General features: G+C 40.3%; 1 protein-coding gene across 1 annotated transcript in view; it reads right to left on the bottom strand.

The window, feature by feature from the left end:
* Window positions 1-22,644, bottom strand: part of LRP5 (LDL receptor related protein 5) — a 206,645-nt gene that overhangs the window by 112,297 nt on the left and 71,704 nt on the right. Inside the window, exons 3-5 of the mRNA XM_063438121.1 lie at window positions 10,796-10,993; window positions 5,349-5,545; window positions 4,141-4,272 (exon numbers count right to left, since the gene is read on the bottom strand). Coding sequence (XP_063294191.1) covers window positions 4,141-4,272; window positions 5,349-5,545; window positions 10,796-10,993 — 527 coding nt within the window. The remainder of the gene's footprint in view (window positions 1-4,140; window positions 4,273-5,348; window positions 5,546-10,795; window positions 10,994-22,644) is intronic.

Raw genomic sequence — 22,644 nt, 5'->3', positions numbered from 1 at the left:
TGTATGTATGTATGTATAATATATATATATATATATATATATATATATATATATATATATATATATATATATATATTCATATTCACTTGAATAAATTATCAAGACAGATACATTATGGTTAATCCATATAGTTTTATTTTTAGGATTGTTTTCATATATTAATAATAATAAACACATTTAAACTGAAGCTAAAATTACATAAATTAATATAACTGCACATCAATTTATTTTTGTCATTATCACCTCCCTGTTTCGTTTCCCTGCATTAGACTACCCTTACTTGCTGTTAAAGGGAAACTATAAGCACCAACTACTTCAAGTCATTGTAACATATATAGTGCTTTGAGTGCTATTCAACCAATTAAACTAAACGTAACGACTGCAGTAGTTAAGGTGCTTAAAGTGCCCCTTTAAAGGTGTTGACAGTATTCTTCTCTCTGTGTTAAGACCTCAGACGTCTCAAGTAATTTGGTGGAAATTGTTTTCCTGGATGAGTATTTAGAGATAACACCTTCTATATTAAAAGGAATTTTTTTTTTTTTTTAGTATAGTTCAATGAGAAAGCAACTAACCAGCAAGTTGTTATACAATTTAAGGGCTTGATAAATTTGCTTGAAATCTAGGGGCCAGCTAAAAAAGTTAGGAGCCAGATTTTTCAATGTAAAAAATACAATTCTTAAAGGGACACTATAGTCACCAGAACCACCGCAGCTTAATGTAGTTGCTCTGGAGTCTATATACTGTCCCTGCACGCTTTTCAATGTAAACAATGACTTTCCAGACTAAAGGCAGGATTTACAAGTGCTGTCTGGTAACACCTCTGGTGACATTCACTCAGAAGGCCTCAGGAAGTGCTTCCCGAGGCAGTGCTGCACATTGTGCAGCACCTACATTAATGCTCCTCATAGGGATTCATCTCTATGAGGAGAAGTAGATTGTGCAGCATGGCATTATGCCGCGCATGCGCAATAGTCTCCCAATGTTTTTCTATGGGAAAGCAAGATTGATTATCTCAGCCATGGAGGTTAGGCCAGCCGTGGCGTCACCAGCACAGCCATGTTATTCATGGGGAGCAGGACACACACACACACACTCTCTCTCTTTTTTTCTCTCTCTCTCTCTCTCTCTCTCTCTCTGATTTTAAATCCACCTAGCTTCCCTACATTTGGGAACGCTGGAGTGGATTAACTTTCCCTGTGGTCCAGTGGGGCTGCTGTCATCTCTGCTCTGCTTCCTAGAGCGCTGCTTAGTGACGCTGGGACGGAATGATGTCATATTCCGGCTTCTGGCATCACTGGAGGGTGTGCGAGGAAGCAGATTACAGCTCCCTCATTTCGCCGCCCATGGCACTCCTCCCTCATTCCACCGCCAGCGGCCCGTCTCCCTCATTCTGCTGACTGCCTCCCTCAGCTCTCAATGAGCCGACCGTCCGCCTGCCTGCCCACCCAAACCTGCGTGAGCCGACTGCCCCCATCCAATCTCGGGAAGTCGGTCGCCTCAGGGGCTAAACAGGCTCACAAATCCCAGGCGGCAGGACAAATATGGCAACCTGGCACCCGGGATTTGTCGAGCCCTAGTTTAACATTTAAACTGCACTGTTACCCCTCCCAGAAAAATAAGTATTTAATTAAGATAGACATATTCGCAAACCCTATATTGATACATTTATAAAACCTGTACAAGGGGGGTAATGATGTGCTCTGGAGACATCAATGAACACAAATATCAGTGTTTTAGAGCAGTAAGACTTATTATGCCGATGATATCAAGATATCAGTGAAAGTGCAGTTTTTGGGTGAAAATGCAAAAAAACTAATATGAACACTAACATTGGTCAGTATTTGTGACTAAGTGGCTACTAAAAAAAAGACTGGACATACCCCATGGGTTGTCCATTTTTGCAAATGGTAAGCCATGATGGGGTAATTTTCATTCCTGTGCTGCCATACGGTCTCAAAGGTAACATAGGCCCAGCAAACCAATCTGGCAAATTTCAATGTGTAAAATGTGAAACAGGCAAGTCTCATATTTGACCCTGTAACTCATGGGACATGACAGCTTTTACTGCAATAAAATGCACATATTTGTAGGCTAGCAGCCTTCACAGTTAAAATGCCATGCAGAACTTGGAAATAACATTTCTTAATTTCTCATACTTTAATATTTTTTTTATTTTATTAATTTTAAATTGTTTCATATATAAATGTTTTATGTGAAATGAAAGCCCTATTTATCCTGAACAAATTGATATATAATATGTTTGCACTTAATACATGTACACTTAATATGAAAGAGGTAAATTATGGTTGAACAGACATATAGCTTAAATTCTAGGTTTTGTTTTGGGACACTACAGTCACCCAGACCGCATCAGCTCCTTGAAGTGGTCTGGATGCACTGTCCTTGTTCCCCTTAGTTCTGTAAGGTAAAACGTTGAGGAACTGCAATGTTTACATTGCATGACTCAGACAGCCACTAGAGGCACTTCCGGGAGTTTCTGCATGAGGAAATCCATAGTCCGCAATGCTTTCCTATGGGAAGGGCCTAATGTGCACACATCTGGATGACGTTGGAGGTGGCGGAACACCAACTAAGCTTCAAGAGACATAGAACTCCCTCACTGTGTTAACCTCTACCATTTAGCTGGAAGGCTATTCCATGTATCCACTACCCTCTCAGTAAAGTAATACTTCCAGATATTATTTTTAAACCTTTGCCCCTCTAATTTAAGACTATGTCCTCTTGTTGTGGTAGTTTTTCTTCTTTTAAATATAGTCTCCTCCTTTACGGTGTTGATTCCCTTTATGTATTTATATGTTGCTGTCATATCCCCCCTGTCTCGTCTTTGCTCCATGCTATACATGTTAAGATCCTTTAACCTTTCCTGGTAAGTTTTATGCTGCAATCCATGAACCAGTTTAGTAGCCCTTCTTTGAACTCTCTCTAAGGTATCAATATCCTTCTGAAGATGCGGTCTCCAGTACTGCGTTCAATACTCCAAGTGAGGTCTCACCAGCACTTCCCTCTTTCTACTGCCAATACCTTTCACTATGCAACCAAGCACATCAACTGAATAAAGGGTTTTTAACCCATTATGTACCATGGGGGGAGGGGGCGGCAAAGGGCACTATAGTGTTAAGAATACAGGTTTGTATTCCTAACATTTTAGAATCCCTTTAAAGGGTTGGGACAAAGTGTAAGTCATTGTTATAAGCATTGACCTTTGCAGAAAGTATGCAGCAAAGAGAAGCCAGTTCCCCTTTCTTTAATGCAAGGTGTACCCTGAATTTGCCAGATCTGAACAGGACTGTGATATCAGTAGTAATTTCTCGAATATATTAAAAGAAAACAGAGTATCACATAAAACCAAACGGTTAACACATTATACGTGATTTCTCAATGATTTATTCAAGCATATAATTTCAAGAAATTTGACATTTCCTCTTAAAGCGGTTTTCTTTTCTTCTAGTGACATTACAATTTAAAGGAACACTATAGTCACCTAAATTAATTTAGGTAAATAAAGCAGTTTTAGTGTATAGATCATTCCCCTGCAATTTCACTGCTCAATTCACTGCCATTTAGGAGTTAAATCACTTTGTTTCTGTTTATGCAGCCGTAGCCACACCTCCCCTGGCTATGATTGACAGAGCCTGCATGAAAAAAAAAAAAACTGGCTTCACCTTCAAACAGATGTAATTTACCTTAAATAATTGTATCTCAATCTCTAAATTGAACTTTAATCACATACAGGAGGCTCTTGCAGGGTCTAGCAAGCTATTAACATAGCAGGGGGATAAGAAAATCTTAATTAAACAGAACTTGCAATAAGGAAAGCCTAAATAGGGCTCTCTTTACAGGAAGTGTTTATGGAAGGCTGTGCGAGTCACATGCAGGGAGGTGTGACTAGGGTTCATAAACAAAGGGATTTAACTCCTAAATGGCAGAGGATTGAGCAGTGAGGCTGAAGGGGCATGTTCTATACACCAAAACGGCTTCATTAAGCTAAAGTTGTTCAGGTGACTATAGTGTCCCTTTAAGTAAGATAATGTACCATGTTGATAATAAAATAAAATCTCAGCTGAATCCTGAAACTTTGAGCACATTTAGTTTTTTTCAGCATTAACCCTCATGCCTTACCCGTCTTGCAAGTTTTGCCATCTTGAGTCAGTTGCACTCCAGTGGGACATGCGCAGCTGTAAAATGGGTCCCGTGGGGACAAAAGGCAGAGATGTGAGCAGCCCCCATTACCATCATCACATGGAGTATGGACTACAAAAAAATAAAAATAAATAAATTATTTTTTTACAGCAAAACAATCATCATATCACCATTTCATGCAACACCATCTTTAAAGACCAGTGTGGCAAAGCATTTACTATGTCCCCATCATTTGTTCATGAAATAAGTATTTCACTACCCCTGGATCTGTGGTTCCCGCCTTCCATGCTGTGCACCCAAGAGGGCCTCTTCCCTGCCAGTTATTCGGTTCTATAGAGCTGCGAGGTCCCCAACGAGACCTAGTATCAAAAAATGTGGAACTCCGGCTCGGCCGCATCACTTTCCCACTGCCGGTCAAATTACCCCTCAGTTTTACCACACTCCCTGACCTGCCAGGAGAGCGCTATTTGGAGGAAAGGTACTATGGACTAAAAGGAGTAGTAGCTCCATGAGAGCCAGGGGGAGCCTCCTTTTGTTTGTCTGCAGGAGCTCTCGATATTTGACCGGCCGAAGGGACAATTACAATGGAACTATTCTCGGCATGGACCTTGTTAGTGGCTGGTCCGATCTTTACCTCGGTGTCTGTTCTCCATGGATCCGGGCGATATTTTTCCAAATTGGGCTCTCGGATCAGATATATCTGGGAATATATGATGTGTTGGTGTTCCTGCTTATTTTCATGCATTTTTGGGGTATTTTCATGTTGTGTCCTTTGTATCTGGGAGATAATTAGCTAAAGCAAGGGCTAACTCAAATTTCTCCCAGACTCAGAGGCACCAGGGCGGGCTTACTCTAGGATGAATACGGACCCCATGCTGGGGGTCGGTATTTAAAAGACTGTGCTTTCCAAATAAAAATCAGTTGTACTCCTAGAACTATGGGTTGTCTAGTTACTAGGGGAAAGGGTTATAATCATTAAACTGCGCTTCTTCCAGCTATGAGGAGAATTCAGCTGAGATACCCAGTCGGGGTAGTGGAGCTCTGTTACAACCAATTTGGGCACCATATGAACTTAAACTAAATAAAGTTGTTATGTTGCCAAGAGGTCCCTGACGCTGACTCATTTAAGGGTTTAAACCCTTCTCAAACTATGTATAGTATACACATAGACATACAACAATACTCACAAGGCGGCTGTCTCTCCTGGCTAAACACTTGAATATCCATAGGAGAGTAAAGTGAGCTGATGACCTCCCTTCGCTTTTCCCCGGTGCGTTTATTGCAAGCATGAATAGAACGAGTTTGCCAGTCAGTCCAATACAATGTGTCGCCAGCCACCGTCAGAGCAAACGGATGTGTGAGGCTTCCTTCAACCACCTTCTGCCTACATGTCGTATGACAAATGGAGAGAATAATTAGTTCTTCTACAGACAGGACAGAAACTCGCAGAGAGAAAGGTGATGTGCACAATTACAAGGCGTTGCCTTTTGGGTAACTTGGCTCCCAACACATGCTGTGTACCATCTGTGCAGAAAAAGGTTTGACTTAGTATAGGCATCATGGTATTGGAGAGATAGAGATTTTACTTGGCTGCATCCTGCAAATATTCACATTGATCCTTTGGATTTTAAGATATTCCTAAAGGTTCTTTTACATTCCCCATACCGGGAAGACATGGTTTAATATCAATTTCCAAACTTACTTCAGGTGGTTTCCTCAGCAGGATCCCACAGCACAGATATAATAAGTAAATGTAGCTTAACATAATAACCTTTTTACTGGCTCAATGGAGGTTTGCTTTTATTCAGATAACTGCATGAACACAACTATAAAGGACACTATAAATACCAAAACGACTGCATTAAGTATTATCCTCAATGGTTCCAAGACTCCATAGGACTGCAGCTGTTAATGGACTAGTGAGGCAGTCCAGCAATAACCAATGATTGGTTCCTAGCTGTCGGATCATCCTGCGAGCCGGTCAAAATAATAATTTGCCAGAGCTGCCATTTAAGGCAACTGTGACTGGCTATCACAATAACCAGACACAGCCTGGGGGCCAATCAACTCAAACTATGTCCCTCTTTTCTCTCCTAAAGATTATCGTTTCTAGGAGCTCCATACAATAGATGTGTCTGAGTTTATAAATATAAAATTATGTCTATAAATAACACCCCTAAAGCGTTACTCCTTGTCTGTTGGAAATGTTATGTTTGCATAGTTTAGCATAGTTTGATGTGGGTTAGGGTTATATAGTGTTAAGAAGAGTATAAACATTTGAACAGTATGGTAAAACAGGCTGTGTCACTTTACCAAATAACATTTCTAGGACGCAAACAAACAGGAATGTCTCTAATTTGAACCTATAAAGTTCCCCCAAAAAAGGCAAGAGAAAAATATGTAAGGTATTGCTGTAATTGGCAAATGTAAATGCGGGAGAATACAGATCTAGGGATTTAGTAGGACACAGGAAGCCTATGAAATTTACATATTTAAAGGAACACTAAAGGTTCAGGAACACAAACCTATGACCCCGTAGTGTTAAAACCACTATTTAGCACCCTCTGTTAGCCCCACCCACTTGCCCCCTAAATATAGTATAAATCTTACCTTTATTCCAGCCTGCTGCTACTGGCTCTGCCCCTGATCAGATTGCTTGGTTGACATCATCAGAAGTGTTGATCTGAGCCAATCACAATGCATTCCCATGGGAAAGCATTGGATTGGCTTAGCTTGTAATGGAGACAGATCAGGGGCAGAGCCAGCACAAGACAAACACAGCCTTGGCCATTCAGCATGTCCTCATAGAGATGCATTGAAACCTATGAGGAGTTTAGTGTCTCCACACAGAGGGTGGAGACACTGAATGTCAGACATGTACACTGTACAGCACCTCTAACAGCCATATAAAGGAGTGCAGTTCTAGGAACAGCTAAGATACTGCGCAGAATATACTAGAACAATCATCAGTTTGAAAACAGGCATTGACAAAAAATATATAAATTTCTGTAGTTTCTTTTAAATTTTGAAAATTAACTGTTAATAAATACTGACTTTATAATCATTCAAAGTGTGTATACATTTTTTTTAGAACAGTGTATATATGCATGTGTAAATAATAGCACCAAGTTTAGGTGTTGGGGGAAAAAATAACAATACTACATTCATGAGTTTTGAATTTGCAGTTTAGTAAATACAGTAAATAAGTGAGTGTGCTGCATCACTTTCTGACAAATTTACTGGTAAATTCAGGGGCTGCGCTACCATATGACGGCACTAACTGCCACCTTAGAATACAGCGGCCGGGGGGGGGGGGGGGGGCGCAAAGTTCGGGTGCTGCCGGTCATTCTGAGCCTGACGGGATACAGAGAAATTTCCCAGTGGGTCTCTTATTACCTGGGGATGGCCGGCACTTACTGTTGGCTTTTAGAAAGCTTGCTGCTGCGAGATGTAATTCTCCCGAAAGCTTGTCATTAAAAATTCTGTTAGTCCAATAAAAAAGGTATTACAAGATACAAATAGTATTTGTTTTTTTACACACACATATTTATATATATATATATATATATATATATATATATATATATATATATATATATATATATATATATATATATATATATATATATATATATATATATATATATATATATAAATAAGACATTTAAAAGTGAAAAGGCTCCAAATTCAGATATGACATATTACAAGCCCAAAAGGAGGAGGGTACCATGGCTAAAGAATTTATCTTCTTTTACAAACGATATGAGGACAAAAGGCAGATGAATGTTACTGACATAGGCCCAATAAATAAATCAACAGAAATAGTTACTTAAATTGCCATGTCTGTAATTGACCCTATATGGTCTCAAAAATCTGTCAGGGGCCTGCACGTGGTGCATTGGTTTATTCGGAGGCAGTAGTACCATACAAATCGAAGATCTTTAAACGTTCTGTGAAATTCCACACAAAAAGAAAATGCTTTGTGTGGAACACAAAATTGAGGCCCCTTCATGAAAAGTCATGAGTGGGTTAACAGTCAACATTTTTAGTAACTGAAACTTTTTTTAAGTGCTCCTGGTTTAACAAGAGAGGCAATATTTAGCTGTGTTTAGTATGTAAGTATGTATTCGCAAAATAAATACTCGTTTTGCAAAACACAGGTTAAAAGGTTTATGCCTTTATGTTACTGTTTTTTTCATTTGCTCTTTAATCAAATATTTGAAATCACAGTGTGCCATTCAAAAAAACAAACACATGCAAAACATTGTCAAGGTTATTTGCGAAGTAAACTGTCTGGAACTGAAAATTTTCGAATGTTTGATCTAAACAGCCAAACATGAAAAGAGAAAAAAAAGTTAGCTTTTATTTCAATACAGCTATTTTGGTCTAAAACATGAAATTCACCTAAATTTCAACAATTCACACTTTTGTGAATAAACATATGTGTTAAACTATTTTTTGGCCTTTTCCTATAGGATTACATTATAACAGTGTGTGGTCACCAGTCCTAATGTCAGGTTTCTTTTAGATGTTGATCTTGCATACTTTTAGAAGTTTATTATTTTTCATAGAACGCATTGTGAACCTGTCGGCTATGGCCGCATCCCATGAATCAGATGATTCTCATGGAGAAGCACTGAACACAGTGCTTCTTTAAGAGAAGCATAAACAGCTTTCAGTGTTATTTTGCTGTCCATGATGACACCGAATGTGAACTCCTTCCAAAATCAAATGTCTGGGGGTGGGGTTGAACCATCGAGCTGGAGGCCAACTTGCAGAGCTCCGGTTATGAGCCCCTGAAATATGCCAAAATACCATTCACCGACCGCTTATAAGTAAGCTTTCATACCGACGATCCTGGAAAAGTGAGATACCACAGCAGAAAGATTTTGGTTCCACCAGAGGTGCTTCACTGCATGGGTGTCCCAACTATTTCCAGCAGGAAAGGAAACTAAATCGAAAGGGTATCTGAATTGCCAGCGTTCATAACAGGGTCTCTTGGTTTTGAGGGGGGCCTGGAGAGTCCCCATCAGAGTGCCCCTGCTGGGGCAAGTTTCGGGACCTGCGACGGTCCGGTAGCTGCGAAGCTGGATACTCCTTCCCCTGGATGAGTGGCCGTTGAAGGGTAAGACAAGTGGAGGCACTTGATACGACCTACTGGAGCCTGCTGATGTGGTAGAGGTGCAGGAGACGGCCGGTCGGTGGACTCTGAGGGGGGGCACATAGACTTGCGGGTCCTCCGAGTGCCTGCTGTGCCACAGGATTCCTGTGGAAAAGCAATGACTGGCGTGGGAAGCCATGCGGTGGATCCACATTCACAGGGCCCACACATTAAACTTTATGTATAATTCTCTGACTATGGGGTACTGACCCTTTGTCCCTTTGCACATCGTCCAAAGTTTACCCCCTTTTTTTTTGGCATGGGAGCCTGGTGTCCTAACTAATACTTTAGCTTTTATTCTTTTTATTTTATAGGCCGGCCAAACGTGCTTGAAATAAGATCTCTGGTGGCACTGGGAAATATTCCCGCAAGTGACAGGCTGAGGATTTTCATGTAGTGGCCCTACTTGAGGGCTTCCCTTATTATCTTTGTTTTAGTCTTTGTGACTTAGTAGCTCATAGTCAGCAGTACATATTTTAGGTACAATCACAAGCGTTTCACTGCGTAATGTTACACACCTCCAATGTTCACTGAGTTTTACATGTCTGGCTTATTATACTGCATTAAGATTTATTATTAGGATTTTCTTCCCAAGCTTATATAGTTTGGATAGATGATGCGTCTATGCACTGTTGCCAACAGGAGATTTCATACACGCCAAATCCAACACAAGGAAAAAAGGGGGACACACACACACACAAAAAAATAAAACGACTGAACAAAGAAGGAAATTGAAATGAATACTGTTTTTCATTTTGTTGATAATGTATGCACTCATATATTTGTCATGCATTTGAATGTGTATTAGTGCATATGTACCTGAATTTACGATTGTAGCTCACTTGATGGAGTTAAGCGGACACATGCTCTCGCCTAATTGTTTTCTCAGGAAGCTTAGAATAATTATTTTCACAGCACCATCAACAGCCTATTCACAATTACTAAAAGTATATGGGAACTGTGGATCTGATTCCTTATTGCATTTGACAGCTCACTAGCTTTTCCACAGCTATGCTAAGCCTCTGCGTAGGCAAATTCATTTCAAATGCCTCAATGTGTAATGTACTTTATGTTATCTTCAAAAATAAAAACTACTTAAAACAAAATCGAATGTCGAGTGTAAAATGCCTCTAGAGGGGTGTTCTCTGGCAAATGTAAACGCTGCCATTTCCACATTGACAGAGAAACTGGAGAGAATTAAGTGGTTTTCGTGCTTAAAGTGTTCCTTTAAGGCTTTTAGTGTTAAAGCAGTCTATAAGCTTGTTTATTTTTTCTTCTTTTATTAGAAATGCAACTGTACTTTTAAAATACATTTTAAAAAGAGAGACTGATACAAAATAACCCCAATCACAGTAAAAAAACGCAATTAAAGATACTTTTGCAAAACATACATTTTCATATATATTCAAAAAAAAAAATTTTTAAGAACACACAACACCACAATTTCAATAACAGAAAAAAATAAAATAATACCTGAATGATCCATCCAGGTTAGCTCTGTGAATAAAACTTAGCTTGGCATCAGCCCAATAAAGCTTTTGCTCTTCTAAGTCAACTGTTAGCCCATTGGGCCAATAAATATCCGAGTCTACTATGATTTTGCGGGTGCTCCCATCCATTCCTGCACGTTCGATACGTGGTGCTTCTCCCCAATCGGTCCAGTACATGTACCTACAAACAGAGGATCATTTTTTATTTATTGATTTATTTTTACTGCAAATGATCAAGCAATTGAAAATACATAGGTGGGTTATTAGATATTTCATGTAGACTGGTTTGTAAAACACTGCAGTTTTCTTTTTTAAATCCTAGAGCGTCATTGAGAGTTTTACTCTATGTCCAACGTAAACAGATGACACATTGTGTGCTATTTAAACAGCAATTAATAGTAGTCCCATGTGTTTTAAGTATGATTTTTCCCATTTAAATAGTACTTTAACCATGACTACTACTTCTCTAAAACATGCAGAAGTATCTTAATTAGTCTAGCTTTGTAAATCTAGATATAATTCTACAAAAAGCATACAAAAAAAAAAAATTTGGGACAAGTAGTGTCAATAATTGGCCAGCTGTTGGATCAAGTTGGATTACGACCAATTTTGGCAATCTGAGTCAAACGCCTTAAAGGGACAGTCTAAGGATTCTACATTTTTACATCAGCTGACACACTCAGAGTGTCAATGCAGCAATTAAGCAGCAAGTGAGGGGCCATGCAGTGGGTGGTTTGGGGACACCCGGCTTTGGGCAAGTCACTTGAAATCACTGGTGTCTCTTCTAATTTATCATTTTAAAAACGTAAATAGCCATTCTGGCTGGTTGTTATAATCTTTAATATTTGCAAATCAGATGAAGATGTAACGTTTCAGATTATTTTAATAGTTAAATCAAAATAAGAAATGACATAGGTAGATAATGATGAACAATCTCCAGTTTAATTGGTTTATCACTCATATTTGGAGAAGTAAAATGGTTTCTTTTAGCAACATGACCACTTCAGCGATTTGAAATGGTCACAGTTTTTGGAGTCTGTATGTGCAGCGTTTCGCTATGTAATGCTGCACATAGAGAGTTTAACCCTTTGGCTGCCAGAGTCGAAACTGCAACTCCAGCAGTGTTATAGGGGGTCATAAGCCAGAAAGCCCAAAAATGTAAAATCTGTGCACATATTGTTTGTTTGTTTGTTTTTTTTTGCACAGTACACTATCCATTGGCAGACAATGAATGGCAAATTAATTGGCTTCCAGTTTCTGTAGAGCTGCAGAAGAGCGTCACCGCAGCAGTAAGGAGACACTGAGCGATGAGGTGGCCGAGGTAAGAGGGCAAACTATTATTAGTATAACAGTTTGCCCAATTTGGACCAGAGTACGGTGGGCTGTAGCTTGGAGCAATCCTTTAAATTAAAGATGTTCATTGTGTGTACATAGATTTGCAGAACAATGAGATTAACATGTTTTCCTGAACTGTGTGTTTATTTTATAACATTTTTTACTGAAGAAGTGCATGTTATTACTACGGACACAAGTGCAATTACCTTGAATTAATGGAATTAATTCACAAAAAACTTAAAATATGGCCTGAATTTACAGCCTCTTGCTGCATAACAAATCCATATTTCATGCTCCATAACATTTGGACTAGACTGTATCCTAAATAGGAAAATATCTTTAGATGTTTTTGTTTTCTTTTTCCTCGAAAACCATTTTACTAAAGGAAACCCTGTTTAAATAAAAAAAAAAGTGTAAAAAAAAAAAAAAGCAGATGTTTTTGGATTCATCAATGTTTATCTAGTCTGCTACAGGTCACCTATGAATTAATCATAACTGAACAATATAGTTTGAAATGGTTCAATTGCTTTGAACATCTTTAAGTTTTAGGGCAAGCAGAGTTAAAACAATTCTTGCATCCATGTAGGAAGCCAATAGGTACAGGTATCAATGGACATTGAAGCTCCCTCCGTAAACAGGAAAAGTCCCAAGTTGAAAGATCAGATGGCCAAGCACTCAGAGTAAGTGTGGGCACATCCCATTGAAAAATACATTGCTTAACATCTGTGTTTGTCTCTGAAGTACTAGGGATATCAGGGGAGAGACCCACAGAGTGTAACGAGACGCTCTCCCAGTAACCCACAATTGTCTGTTCACACTGTCAGTTTTATCAACAAAGAATAATTTGCAACTCACAGCGCTCAGCTACACATCACTGGGAGAAAAACAGTGTGCCTTTCTCCACAATGTGTAGATCTGATAGTGTACAGAATTGTGCACACTGTGCAGCCTGAAAGGGAACCTTGATGATAGAGATCCCCCAAAATGGCCTCTAATCAACTCATAAAATGTAAAGTATAAAGAGGAATAATAAATAAATAAATAAATATTAAAAAATCCAATTTATCCATGGTAAAAAAAAAAATAATAATATTTATACAATAACAAAAAGGGTAGGCACTGACAAGCAACTCCTTTCTTAATCACATTAACTTATTTTAATTGAAGCTGCCCACTCCTCTAATTAGTCATGAAGGACAAATAAGGATAAGGTAAGAAAGTTCTCATCAACAACGTAATAATCACATCACAATTACTGACCATAATCAGATATCAAAGAGCCAACAGTTGAAAATAATATTTACATAAAGGAGTACTTGAGAAATATTGCACAACAGAGAATAGATCAATGTATAACCTTAAAGTTAACAGTAACTGTTTTGTTGAAGTAATATTCATGGGGGATGGTGCAAAGGAGTTCAAGGTAGGAGATGTTCAGAGCAACAGTCATCAAACAGATAAGATTGTTTATATTTACATTGCGAAACTGGGGAAACAAACATCTGTAAATTCTTACGTAAAGTACATCATGGCTATTTTGCTAAATAATAATTGCTATGCAACTTTAGTGTGAAGAGTCACGCAGCGTCCAAGCACATATTGACATGATCCTCGGGAGGGCTGCAACTTCAAAAGTATTTTAAAGGTTCACTATAGGGTCAAGAACACATACATGTATGCCTGACCCTATAGTGCTAAACCCACCATTTTGGTGGCTTGCCCCCCTCCCCCACCCTTTAAAACTCACCTTATTTCCAGCGCTGCGCGGGTCTGCCAGCGCTGGCTCCGCCCCCTTTGTGACATCAAAATGGCAGATTTTTAGCCGACCCAATGCTTTCCCATCCCTATGCTATTCCCATCCCAAGCATTGGATTGGCTAAAATCGACATAGGGTGGGGCCAAATGCTGTTTTGGCCAATCAGGACCTCCTCATAGAGATGCATTGAATCAATGCATCTCTATGAGGAAAATTCAGTGTCTCCATGTAGAGCGTGGGGACGCTGAACGGCAGGGCTGCTTACTGTGCAGCACTGAGCCAGGAAACACCTCCAGTGGCCATCTAAGGAGTGGTCACTTGGAGGTGTCCCTAGGGGCAATGTAAACACTGCCTTTTCTCTGAAAAGGCAGTGTTTACATGAAAATGCCTGAAGAGAGCCAATCTACTCACCAGAACAACTACATTAAGCTGTAGTTGTTCTGGTGACTATAGTATTCCTTTCAATTTGAATATTTGGTAGTATGTGTACCTGATAAAACAAATACAGAAGTGACACGGAGCAACAGGACATAGAAGTAAGTGACACCATCTTGGCCATCGTTTATATTGGAATTGTATGGATTACTTTAAAAGGACACTATAGGCACCCAGACCAGGTTTGTATTCCTAGCATTATAGTATCCCTTAAACCTACCTCATCCTAGGTGAAATGTATTGAAAGTTGACATGCCACATAAGATATATTATTAGCACAACTGTGGAGCTAAGAAAAAGTTAGCTATGGCTACTTATTTATTTATTTTGAAATCCAACTGCCTGCATGGCATGAAATTTGGATTTTATTAAGACACGTAGGCTCCTATTATGTTGCACTCTTTATTTTTCTCAGCAGCAAAGGAAAATAACATTATATCAGTATAAAAAGAACCAGTAAATAACATGAGAGGTAGATCTTCCTAGCAACAGGAACAGCCAATCAGCATCCTCTTCATAGCATAATAGACAGTGTCCAGTATACTACTTCCTCTTTCTTTGCTGCTCCCTCAGTTAAGTGACACTGGGTCCCACGGTTCTTAACTGTGGGATCTTTTACTTTTATTCATATCCTTACTGTGGTTAGTATAGTTATTACATTTTAATTATAATATATTTATAAATATAATTTAGTTACTTCATTTTAACTTAATTTGATGTATTCACTTCATTTGTTTCAGTTATATGCTTTATTGTATATCCTTTGATAATTTTTCCCCTCGACCTCCCTGGCCCAAAGATTACCATCCATTGGGGCTCAGGGACATCTTTGAGGATCTTTATCCCCTGCAAAGTGCTATTGCGCTGTTTTTTTCCCTCCGTTCACCTGTCTGGCCGCTGCTCTGACCCCAACTGCCAGAAATCTAAGTTGGGGTTTAGCTATAGTTTAGTTTTCCTATTACAATTGCTATTTTATTTCACTATTGTGAGTATTTTAATTTCTTTACCCTGTGTATTTATTTTTTTACTTGAGGGTTACTCAGCCCCTTCCTTTAGGTATTATGATTCACTTTTCACAGACGTTTGCCCAGACTGTGTTACAGGCACAGAAATTGGCTCAGCCAACTACTCAGGTGGCAGTACCTGTACTCACACCTGCACTGCTTCAGCCTAGCCGCAAGGCCTCATAAGGATAAACACTCCTCCAAAACAATAGAGATGGACTGTACCATAACCGTCACCGATGGCGTGATTAATTTACCACCTCGCAAGAGAGCCACTAGTCGGGCAAAGTCAACTAGACTTTGGAAAAGGGCAAAAGCCCAACTGAACTCTGAATCTGAGCTCAGTGATATTGAGGAGGAGTTCCCGGAGTCCTTTATGAAGAATTCAGAGAATCTTTCTGATCCGGATTATGAAATTACTGATGGAGAGGATGCTAATCCCGCGCGGGATATATGTCCTATTAAACCTACCAAGATTGAGGTAGATCATGTGGTCTCAGGGGACACGGATAGGATCTTGGACACTCAAGGCGAACCCCTATTCGAACCTGACAACCTATGTCACCCAGTGGTCTCCTCAGACCAAGTAGCCAAGTATATTGCATCCTGAGTACGTAAGCCTTTTAAAAAGGCAAAGTGAAATAAATTGAGGGCTGAATGCCTATGCCGAACAGTCCCTCATGATGCATGTAAAACTGCGATCAGTTGATCCTAAGATCATTCAATTCCTGAGTAAGACAGAATGGACACCTACTAAAGGCTTAGATTTTCATTGCAAAACTGTCACGATAAAATCTTTGAAGCAGTATAGAATGATCTAGAATTCGATTGCGCCATCTTAAGTGGTTAGATACAGGGTGTGATTTAAGCAACGCCAACAATGCAGTTGTCAGAACGCCACAAATCGATCTTGCTCAAGATTGAGCCCATACGTGTAACTATGGCTCTGAACGAGCCGGACATACAGGCAAAAGGTTCTCTCTTTGGGGACAACTTTGTAAAAGAATTGGGCTCCTCTGTCCACACATTGACTGCTCTAGATAAAACGCAATCCAAGATGCGCAAGCTATTTAACCCCTAGAGATTTTGCTGGGGCCAGAAAAGCAAGGTGCAGTATAAATAATAAATGAATAGAATAATAAAATAAATGAACAATGAATAAACAGAAGTTATTTTAGACAGAACCAAGGCTCTTATACTGGCCGAGCCAATTTCTTTGAACAATGCACTAATACCAACCTTCTTCCCATGACGTGATCGACCCTGGGTTGTTAGTGGTCCAAGAGGTGCTCCTTCAGGATGAAGACCTTATGGTAAGTCTTCACAATCTCCATTCTTTCCTACTGATAGTGGGGGGCAGGCTCACACATTTTTCACATTTATGGTCCCTCATTTCATCAGATGCTTAGGTTCTTCACACTGTAAAAGGGTATTGGCATAGACTTCCTTTCTCTACTTGTTCAATGTTCCCATTGAGGGAAATTGTTTTTTCCCCAACGAAACACAGACCTGGTCTCCGTTGAAATAAAAGAACTGATGCACAAACAAGCCATCGCAGAGATTCCAGATACGTGCGCAACAGCAGACAGCTTATTGGTTATGAGGCACATCAGCACTTCCAAGATGGAAGGAGGGCATTGCTTAAGGGATCTTCTCCAACCAGCAGATGGGATGGCCAAATTGGATCTGCAGGATGCATATCTCACAGTGCCTATCGCAGTCCAACATCAAGATTCCATCAACAACAAGAACTTCCTGCATTTCCCATGGTAGGGCAGTAATGGAGGTTCAGGTGCCTCCCGTTCAGACTGTCTTTGGCTCCATGGTGCTTCACCAAACTCATGAAACCTATGATTGCCCTGCTATGGAGTCGGGGAGAATGTATAATAATACATTTAGACACCATTTTCATTCTGGCTCAGTCTATTCAATGACTCCGGACATTCCTTGCATGGACTTTGACTCTGTTAGAGAACCTAGGCTTTCTGATCAATTGGGAGAAATTCATTATTGTTCCAACGCAACAAATCAAATTTCTGGGTTATATTGGATTATTGTAGAATCTACCCTTTAAACTCTAGACCTCCTGGTGGCAAAATTAGCCAGTATCAAGAAGGAGATAGGCGAACACTAGCAACCTCTCAATTCTCTCTCAAACAACTATCGAGAATGTTAGGCCTTCTATGCAAGTAATTTTTTTCAGGTCTTCTTGGCTATCGAGCCATACAACGATTACAAACTTCATCTCAAGGGCAGTGCATCATACACGGATATGGTAACTCTGGACTCAGAAGCAAAGGATGAACTCCAATGGTGGCTTCGTCACATGGAAGCTTGGAATGAACGGACCATATTCTGTACAGCTCCAGATTGGATAATCAAATCAGACGCAGGTTTGCACGGTTGTGAAGCTCAATATGGAAATATTTCCACCAAGGGCAGATGGTCAGACCTGGAATCGACACTCCACATCAATTGTTTGGAACTTCTGGCCTGTTCCTTTGCAGTCCGCAGTTTCTCCCCAACTCAAGCCCAATGTGCTATCCTTCAGAAGATGGACAATGTGTCAGCTGTCCGCTACATCAATCACTTGGAGGCACAAAATACTAAATTCTGACATTCATGGCTCACGATTCTGGCGATTTTGCCTGATGCACGGCATTTTAGTCATGGCAGAATATATTCAAGGTCTCTCCAACACTACGGCGAACTGGTATTCATGCCTACTCAGAGATTCCAGCGACTGAAACTTGGATTCCATGCTCTTCCAAGACATCTGGAACCTATGGGGTCTATTGGAAAAATACTTTTTCACTTCTCGTTTGAATGCTCAACTTCCCTGTTTTTTCAGTTGGAGACCAGATCTGACAGCACTGGCTACGAATGTTTTCTACCAAGATTGGTCTTCAAGGAATTACGCTTTTCCACCCTTTGCACTGATTCCCCGTTGCCTTTTTCATCTACGTCGCCAATTCGGCACCTGGTGAATTGGCGACGTAGATGAAAAAGGCAATGGGGAATCAGTGCATTGTCCATTGGCGCTGGGTCGACACTACGCCCCGTGTTCTGCGACGAGCGGGTGCTAATGCACATGTGCGGCAGATGTTTTCCTATGGTGAAAAAAATCTGACGCTGGATGTCTTTATGCAGAGTGTGAGGATATCCAGCGTTGCAAACCGGACCAAAAATCTGTTACGATGCAAGAAGCGCCTCCAGTGGCTGTCTTCCAGACACTGCACCCAATGAGCTGAAGTGGTTTGGGTGCCTATAGTGTCCCTTTAAACACATATCTGGTGACGATCTTCCAGACAGCCACTAGAGATGCTTCCTCTACAATGACTGAGTGAGACTCCGTTTACTTCACCAAATTTAGATCAGAGGAAATCATTGAATTCAATGCTTTCCTACAAGAAGCATTTGGATGTGCATGCAGCGTTTGCCGTTCTTGCGCACCAGTCCCTAATCGTCTCTAAGAGGAGCATTGGATTAGCTTATCTGATTGAGAGCAACACCTGCCGGGTGACGTTGCAGGAGGCGGAGCGGGTTTATAGTCCTAATGCTATAGTGTTCCTTTAAACTGCACATTCAGAAAAGTTCATGCACAAGTTAAATAATGAAACATGGCATTTTTACTGCTACAGCACATCGTCACATGCAAATATGCTTATTTATTTTTATTTTCTTACTTCTGCATATATTGAACACATGAAAAATTTGTGAAAGTCCAACCTAGAGCATCCCAAGTACCTGGTAGCGGTTGTTGCATATACTATGCAACAATAAACAAAGAAGACTTTGTTTTTTTCTTTAAAGGGATTCTCCAGTGCCAGGAAAACATTTGTTTTCCTGGCACTGCAGGATCTTGTAGTGCCCCTCTCCCTTCAGTGACTTACCGGAGTCCAGCGCCTACTCTCCTCCCCCGCTGACGTCAGCCAGCGGGGGAGACCTAATGTGCATGCTCGGCAATGGCCGTACACGTACATTAGACCTCCCCATAGGAAAGCATTATTCAATGATTTCCTATGGTGATTTCAGCGACGCTGGAGGTGCATTAAGCTGTAGTTCTGGAGACTATAGTGTCCCTTTAAGTCTTAAACTAGATATATATCAATTTCTGATTATCCAGAAATAAAACAAATTCTGGGGAGGAAAAAATATATGATGTAAAATATGGCGTATACTGCGCCCAAAAATTATACGTACATACACCTCTGCGAGGAAAAGTGGGTAAAATACCTCGTAATAATAAAACAGAAAAAAATAATAGTGCAATACAGTATATAACAGTGCAAATTTTTGTGCTAGGTAACTGTAAGAAAAACACTCACATACGGTAGAGCTATATAAGAGCTCTACTTTTCTCAGCGTGGACGGTATAATCCCCGTCTAAGGATACAGGATGGTAAACGATGGTATTGGTCTTCCAAATGCACAATGGGGATGAAAGAGAAAAAAAAAAAAAACGCTCTGATGGTGTAGTAAGTACTATAAAATCAGGGTAATAGGATAAAGTAATGTACTTACAATTTGTAGAGCAAGGACCTGCTCTAGTTATCACAGCATGGGTGGTACTATCCCCACCTAAGGATATGATGGCACCAGGTAGTTAGCAGGACATAAAAAAGTAATAGTTAAAATAATAAAAGGTAGATGTCTAAATGAATTAAAATAGACTATTTATTATAAAATATCACATATATAAATATAGGTACAAGTGTCCAAAAGAAGGGGGTCCCACTTGACGCGTTTCGCCTCTCCAGAGGCTTTATCAAAAGTGTGGGGTGGTTCCTCAATGTCCTGTATATGTATGGGCGAGTTGATTGCAGAACGCTACCTGAGTCTTTCTTCCGGTTTCGTGATGCGTACCGGAAATGATGTGGCAGAAGGGGAGGCGATCAGTGAGTGCTGGCCTCGATTTGCGTTTCGCTGTGGACCGCACGCGTCATACCCGGAAGTGACGCGGCATATTCAAAGTCTTTGCGGTCACATGTCCTCTGTTTGGAACGCACGCATCGAAAATGGTGTGCGTTGCGTTCCAAATGTAAAAAAACCTATATCTCTCATATAAAAGCATAGGGAGATAATACAAGAAAGCGAAATAAGTGTAAATAGGCTAACCTTTGTTATAGTATAACATGGAGATGGTATAAAACATCATATAAAAACATGATCTGGGGAGAGTAACATATACACAGTAATCATAACACATATCTAGAATGTCTATTGGTATATCTAGCCTTATACAGTATATAGGCTATAAGTAAGATAGAGATATGTACAATAAAATATAGCATTATATCTGATATCCTTAAAACAGGGGGACAATCTAGCAGCAGATATACAGTGCAAATAAACATGGTGGGTATATTGTGATAAGAGAGGAGGGGATACATTGCACAAAGGAGAAGGGGAGGTTTAACCCTAAGGTTATGGAAAGAATATAAAAATGGAAATATGGATATGAAAATAATAATGTTAATAATATGGATAAAAGGGGAATAATTAATATAGTAACAGACTTTTGGAAAAAAGGTAAAAAAAATATATATATTTAATAAAATTGTATAAAATAGAAAATGTAAAAAGAAGTTATAAAAAGTTATATAAATCGAAATCAATATTTAATCCTTTAGGGTGCAGGGTATCTAAATAGTATACCCATTTCATCTCTGTCTTTCCAATCTGTTTAATGATATCACCACCTCTCCAGTGTTTATTGACAGTTGCAATGCCCGTGAAAGTAAGCAGTTTAGGGTTATTATTGTGCATGCAAAAGTGAGAAGAAACAGCGTGGTTGGCAAAGCCCTTTTCTATATTTCGGCAATGCTTCTGTTTCACCCATACACAAGGTTTGGGAATCCTTGTATTGTATACAGCAGCCCCTATTGTTATTTTATGTTATAGCGAGCGCCTATACACCCTGTTTTTTCTTCAGGAAAAAATATATGTTTTTTACTTAAAGCTACTTCACTGTTACTTATCGTAAGGCTAAGGACTGCAATAATCTTGTAATAAATGAATTAGATACATGAATTGTATATGTAAAAGTTTATGATTTCCCCCCCTCTATGTTTTATGTCTTTGTGTGCTAATATAAAAGCCACTTATATTAAAGGAACAAACCAGCATCATAAATAAAATTATTTATAACACTAGTGTCACGAGCGTGGGCTATAGGCCCAGCCGAGACAGTGGGGAGAGTGTGGAAGTGACAGGGTTAATGACACCAGACCCCTGGCTACCTGTTGCTAGTCCCAGCAACCACTCAATTAACCCCTGCAATCCCTTCTACACTAACCCCCTAGTACACACTTTACTGCCACCACCAAGACTTTTAAACCCGGGCGTCTTAGGTTACCCCACACACAGGAGAATTATAGAATCACAGTTCTACTTTTACTGATCAAACACATATAATTAACCCTTTTTGGTAACGTGTTACCTGCTTTCCTCTGGAGAGTGAAGCTCTTATAGAACAGAGACACAAGCTGATTAAGTAAATATTTAATCTAATAAAATATTCAGTGCTGAGTAAAAAATACAGAAATAAATGACATCCAGATAACAAATTGCAAAACAGTACATAAAATAAAATAGGAGAAAACAAGAAATTCCTTACATATATTTACCCCATATAGAATTCTTGTGGGAGTCTTAGATGGTATTGATCTCCTAGAACAGCGGTTCCCAAAGTGTGGGTCGCGACCCACTGGTGGGTCGCAGGGCGATCCCCAGTGGGTCGCGCTGACCCACACATCCAGGGCCGCCGGGCAGTCAGGCAGACTGACACCAGGAGGGAGCCCGGCGGCTTGCCCTGTATGCCGCCGGGCTCCCTCCAATCAGTCTGCCCAGCAGCTCACACCGGCCTGCAGCTCCGCCGGGTGCAGAGCTGCAGACCGTGTGATAGAAGTCTCGCGAGCTCCCAGAGCGTTACCATGGCAACACTCAGGGAGCTCGCGAGACTTTTATTACACGGCCTGCAGCTCTGCACCCGGCGGAGCTTCAGACCGGAGTGTTAACCCACCGGACCACCAGGGATGTCTAATGAAGGTAGGACACAGAGCCCAAACAATGCCCCCCCCCCCCACCCCAATGTAACCCCTTCTAAGCCTACCCCCACCCCCCCCCACTGTAACCCCTTCTCTGCCCCCCCCACTCCACTGTAACCCCTTCTCTGTCTGCCCCTCTCCCCCCCTGTAACCCCTTCTCTGCCCCCCCACTCCACTGTAACCCCTTCTCTGCCCCCCCCCACTCCACTGTAACCCCTTCTCTGCCTGCCCCCCTCCCCCCACTGTAACCCCT

The sequence above is a fragment of the Pelobates fuscus genome, chromosome 12 (genome assembly GCF_036172605.1).
Source record: "Pelobates fuscus isolate aPelFus1 chromosome 12, aPelFus1.pri, whole genome shotgun sequence".
NCBI lineage: Eukaryota > Metazoa > Chordata > Amphibia > Anura > Pelobatidae > Pelobates > Pelobates fuscus.
Note: the sequence above shows the minus strand (reverse complement) of the source record. Positions and strands in the feature narration are given on the sequence as shown.